Here is a 5,358-nt window from a genome sequence, read left to right as displayed (position 1 = left end):
CACTTATGAATGAAAACAATCAATGGTTTCACTTATCTATGTTTAACTCACGGATCTAACACCCAAACACCCTGCACTAAGCAAGTTGACTACCCATCCATGAACAGAGAAAACACAGAGACAGAGACTGAATAAAACATGTGTAGATAAAATAGAAAAAGGGTTCATGGGGTTCTTCTCTATCGTGAGAGAGATGGAGCCTTCTCCCTTTATAAAGTATCAAATCACAAATCTCTAAAAGCTCAAGTCTGGTTCTTTGTGTAAAAAATAGCGTAGAATGTAAAAAGAAAGTGAAAAATATGATATATCAAAGCCACAGGCAGCTGGGAGAAAAAGATGGGATAATTAGGGCAAATCCCGTAATGACTTGTAGTTTCCTTAAAAATTTCTGCCGCTGGAACATGCACTTGGGTTGCTCCGCTCTATCCGGAACAGTCACTCGGGTTGCTCCGCTATCGGGAACAGTCACTCAGACTGTTCCGCGTGAAAATCTCCAGATTGCATTCTTTTCTGCATCTTTTGTTCCAACTGGTGCATTTCCCATCCAATACAACTCCAGACCTGTAATGACTCGAAAAGGACTAGGAAGACTCGATAAAGACTTGAAAACCAATTAGAAAACATATATACAAGATACCAAAAGCAAATATATATATTCTCTCTATATGTCCCATGAGAAAGTGTCTTGCAAGTGCATTATAGCTTTGGATTTGGATGTAATTGAAAAATGAAAAGTGATAAAATATCTCTTGATGTAAAAAATTCTAACTAACTAAAGCCACATTTGATACACATATATATGTCAAATTAAATAATTAATTACTAGTGTATTATTTTTTGCAAAGAGTTGGTTATCACGTGTTCCTCTTTGACAAGCTTCTCCAGAACCCCGTCCCGTAAAACCGTTCCAACATTTCACCCTCAAGCACCATAACGTCGTTTAACTCGCCATTCACATTCACTGCACTTTCTTCAAAAACAATAATCTCAGCCGTTGGATCTTCCTCCTTCAATCTAGCGTGCACGGTGCTCTGGCTCCCTTCCGCAAGTAAACCGTGCCGTTTCGTCGTCATAAAACGCCGTCGTTTGCTTCGTCTCCACGCTTTCTTGCAAACCGCCGCGGGAACCCTGTACACGGCGAGAACGACGAGGTTCACCACCGCGCAAGGACAGCAACACCAGACCGCCGCACACTCGGCCGCCGCTCCTCCAGCTACCTCTCCTACTTTTCTCCTCTCTGCGTGTTTGCTCCTCGTCGGCAGAGAGTTTCTTTGTTCCGATGCCAATAAAGGCGATTGAAGTATCATAACGGAACAAAGAGAGAAAGATTGATAGAATCGTGATTGCAAACGAGATAACCGTCTCAGAGAAACGTGATTTCCCCCGAGAAAATAGAATCTAGTGAGAGTTGCTTCATTGATTCTGGTTATGTTTGCAATGAGATCATGACCATCCCAGGAGGAGGAATTGAAAAAATAATAACGGGTGGCTGAAAAGTTAAAATAGGATACGGAAACAGCTGTTTGTGTGATGATTTTCGAGATTGGCTGGAATTTTCCGACCAAGTGAAAAAGAAGAAAAAAAGAAAAGAAGAAAAGTAACGAATTCGAGATAAAAATGGAAGTACAGGAAATATCGGAGAGAATATTTTGTTTTCTTTTTCCCCTAAACTTAGATATAAACAAATTATAAATAAAATAATTGTTCTTTCTTTTGTATGGGTTGGGCCACACACGTGACGTGAGTGATTTTTGGAAGAAAGTGATTTTGGACTTCTCTTCTCCTCAAGAACCTACCATTTGTTTTGCTTCTGAATTTCTTCTTTTCTCAGCTTACTGTCTGATTGAGTGTTTTATTTTGTCGAATTGCTAGCTAGATAGGAGCTTACATTATTTGATAAGTGAAACAAAACAAAAAATCAAAATAGAGGTTGAAAAGACAGGTAATAAAACAAAACTAATTATTTTATTACTTTTATATATGGGTACAAATGATGACCAAGGAAAGACGAAAAATAATGCATTTCCTAACGTTCCTAAAAAAAATTACCATTCACAAGAAATAATAATTCATTTTCATTCCTTTTCATTTTTTTTTTGTAGAGAATTAAAGAACAAAATTATTTCTTGTTAAATTTGAGAAGAAACAATCATTCATTTTCATTCCTGCTATTTTATTCCCGTACATTTATTTTTTATTCGTTCCTCTTGTTTCTCTTGGTCACCGGTCAGACCCGGGATCTTCGTTGGAGTGGATGTATTATTCATGTATGAGAAGGTATATGATGTATTAGTGTCGTCTAAATGGTCATTTGAACCAAAGACCTCTAACATAATGGTTATGATCATTTTTAGTCGAGTTACCGACTTCTAATAATTTTTTTTTGTTTTAATTAACATTTGAAAGCTTGCATTGATTAGTATTTCAAAAATCTATCAAAATATTTTTTGAGTTCGAGCAATTATGTTCAGTGTATTATGTGCAATGAGAGGAGAGTATTATAGAGAATATATGAATATTCACACTAGTAACTAATGTTAATATCAAGGTTCTAAACGGTGAAAGCAGATTAAACAATACTCCTCTGTTTTTTTTAATAGTCTCATTTTAACATTTTTTCTTATTATATAAATATTGTTTTTTAGAATTTTAATGCAACTGTGATTTTAATATTAATTACAAACACATTAATTTTATGATTAATTTTATATATTTCAAATACCATTGAATATATGTAATTAATAATTTAACATTTTACCAAAAAAAATATATATATATATATATGTAATTAATCAAAACATAAATACATTTCAATCATTTTTACTGTGTGAAAAATGTGAAAGTAACACTCTTTGCAAAGTGGAAGGAGTATATATTAAGCATATCATGTATATCAAATAGATTATGTGAAGACTAACAAAATTATGGTTAAGAAAACAAAATTATATTGACTGATCGGTCACACATCATGAAAAAGCACAAAGTTAAGCATGTCTAATCTGGAGTAATGGAAGAATATATGACATCGAAAAGTGATTCGTCGTGCGAATGAGGTCAAAGCACGGAAAAAAAACTCATGTGATGATTACAGGATTAGTAAAAAAAATATCGCGTCTTTAAGAAAATAATACACCGACTATCGCCTGAGGCCACATGCCAAATGAACACGTGTGGTAGTTCCATTAATCGTGAGTGGTCGGGAGTTATAAAATACTTTTCTTTCACAATTTCTAGTTACTGAATTTTCATTGGGAAAATAGATATTTATTTATAAATAAACATCACAACCCAAACTTAACGATATAAAGATAACTGAACTCATCTCTCTCTAGAACCTTCGTTCCATCTCTAGAATACAAAGAGTCTGAATTGTCCATCTTCGGTCTGGCTTCCGTCCGACGCCAGAAGATCCCCTCTTACCCTTATTCCTCTTTTCTCTTTTGCCTTCTCCACTCCGACCCAACTCTAATACGAGAAACATGTTGCTCTGGTTTGTCGGGGTGACTCCGAAGACTTGTGTGGTCATAAGTCATCTCATGGCATTCTTGGAGGAGCTGTGAGTCAAGGAAGGCGGAAGCGGCGCGGAGCAGGTTGGCTTTCAGAGCTGAGAGGAGCCGACAAGTCGATTTTCCGTTTTTTTACTCCGGCACTCCTTTCACGGCGATGGCACGTAGCTCAGTGGGATATCTCCTCCACCTTAGATCTACTTTCTGGTGTGACGGTGGGTGAAACGAAGGTGTGGTGCGACGGTTTGTGAAGATGGTTCTGGTCCCCGGTTCTCGAGGAAGACGCGTTGTAGGTCTTGCTTCACCGGAGGGGTATACCAGAAGGTGAGCTCTAAAGCGGGTACACGGTGAAGGTTCACATCCCAGCACCGTCGGCGACGACTCCTATCTCGTTCTGGCGGTGACACCTCACGCCATTGTAAACCTTAATTCTGATCCGGTCACGGTTCTTCCCGGTTCTTAGCTAAGGAGGGGATTCTGATCCGGTCACGGTTTGTCACCCTGTTCTTCTCAGTTCTTAGCTAAGGAGGGGATTCTGAACCTCGACGGGTTATCACCGGATTTGCGCCGCAAGGTGATGAGATGTTGGGCCGGCCTGTCACTCTAATCTTTATGTGTCCAATGTCATGAGCCGAATTGTAATCTGGTGTTAGCTTTGTTTATTGTCGAGTTTTAGAATTGTCGCATCGTTTGGTCAATTTAGGTAGTCTAAGACGCGGCTTATTTTGTAGAGTTAGCTTGTTCTCATCGGGTGAAAATAAAATGGATTATTGATTTGGGTGGCATAGGGTTGATCTATATATGTGATATTAGATCACTTCATTGTATATGTGTGGTTTAATCTCTCTGAAATCATAATCATGTAATCCTATTTGGTTAATAAAAATTGTAGTTGAGCCCAAAAAAAAATAGAATTCAAGTTCTATAAGAACCACACATAATAAGATTCTTACAAGTTACAACGAATCACAAAGGGAGAAGATACAAACGATAACGATTTAAATATATGCTGCATCACTTTGTAATAATCAGTATAAAGAAAAAATCGTGAACAAGGCCAACACAAGAGATTTGAAAGCTAATCCATAATCTTTAGTGGGCATGCCTCCGTTTTTCTTATCTTTTTCAGATCCTTCAGAACCTGAAAGTTTAACCACTTAATGGCATTAAGTTATGCTATTAAGAGATAGTCATTCAAAATTAATGGCATTAAGTTAATTCTTGTAGACTAATAAATCCTAAATGGAAAAAAAAAACTGACAATGTAGATATTGGGGCCTCCGACATTTTATTAAAGGAAGATAATAAATCTAACCTGCAGATGATGAATCTTCACTTCCGGCTGGAGAGATGGTCGGAAAACCCAGAACTATTAACCACGAAAACAACGATTATTGGACAATTTCTTTCTTACAAAACAATTTTAGTTTGAGAATGAATGTATGTTAGTAAATTATAAAACGGTTATAAAAGTAATGGAGTAAATTATAAAATTGTTATAAAAATAAGGGAAAAGTCTATTTTTATTCATAACATAAATATTCTTTATATAAGAGATTACACCGTCGTATATAAATGGAAAGATTACAAATCATAATCTCTTGGTTATGAACAATCCACAATCTGGTTCATAACACTCCCCCTTGGATGCCATAACCATTTAGAGCTTGTAATGTGCTTTAATGTTGTCTCATTAAAACCTTACCAGGAAAACCTAATTGGGACAAAACAATGGTGAAAGAAAAAAAGTACAACACAGATTACTCACCCTGATTTGGACATTACTGAAAGTCCTTTGGACTTCTCCAATTTTCTGCAATCCGTGGGTGATGAAGATCTTGGGCAGAATATG

General features: G+C 36.7%; 2 protein-coding genes across 2 annotated transcripts in view; both read right to left on the bottom strand.

Annotated features, from left to right (window-relative positions):
- Nucleotides 1-627: 627 nt before the first annotated feature.
- Nucleotides 628-1,675, bottom strand: LOC106340148. The gene has a single exon (XM_013779009.1). The coding sequence runs from the start codon at nt 1,305-1,307 to the stop codon at nt 855-857; it is 453 nt and encodes a 150-aa protein (XP_013634463.1). The 5' UTR covers nt 1,308-1,675; the 3' UTR covers nt 628-854.
- A 2,736-nt stretch (nt 1,676-4,411) lies between these two features.
- Nucleotides 4,412-5,358, bottom strand: part of LOC106339726 (xylogen-like protein 11) — a 6,785-nt gene continuing 5,838 nt past the window's right edge. Inside the window, exons 2-3 of the mRNA XM_013778586.1 lie at nt 4,822-4,875; nt 4,412-4,647 (exon numbers count right to left, since the gene is read on the bottom strand). Coding sequence (XP_013634040.1) covers nt 4,535-4,647; nt 4,822-4,875 — 167 coding nt within the window. The 3' untranslated portion in view covers nt 4,412-4,534. The remainder of the gene's footprint in view (nt 4,648-4,821; nt 4,876-5,358) is intronic.

Source organism: Brassica oleracea, chromosome C4 (assembly GCF_000695525.1).
Source record: "Brassica oleracea var. oleracea cultivar TO1000 chromosome C4, BOL, whole genome shotgun sequence".
NCBI lineage: Eukaryota > Viridiplantae > Streptophyta > Magnoliopsida > Brassicales > Brassicaceae > Brassica > Brassica oleracea.
The sequence above is the reverse complement of the archived record's forward strand: the minus strand, read 5'-3'. Positions and strand labels throughout refer to the sequence as shown.

Excerpts from the sequence above, each read along its gene's own strand:
- LOC106340148 (XM_013779009.1), bottom strand. The coding sequence starts at position 1,307 with ATGATACTTCAATCGCCTTTATTGGCATCGGAACAAAGAAACTCTCTG.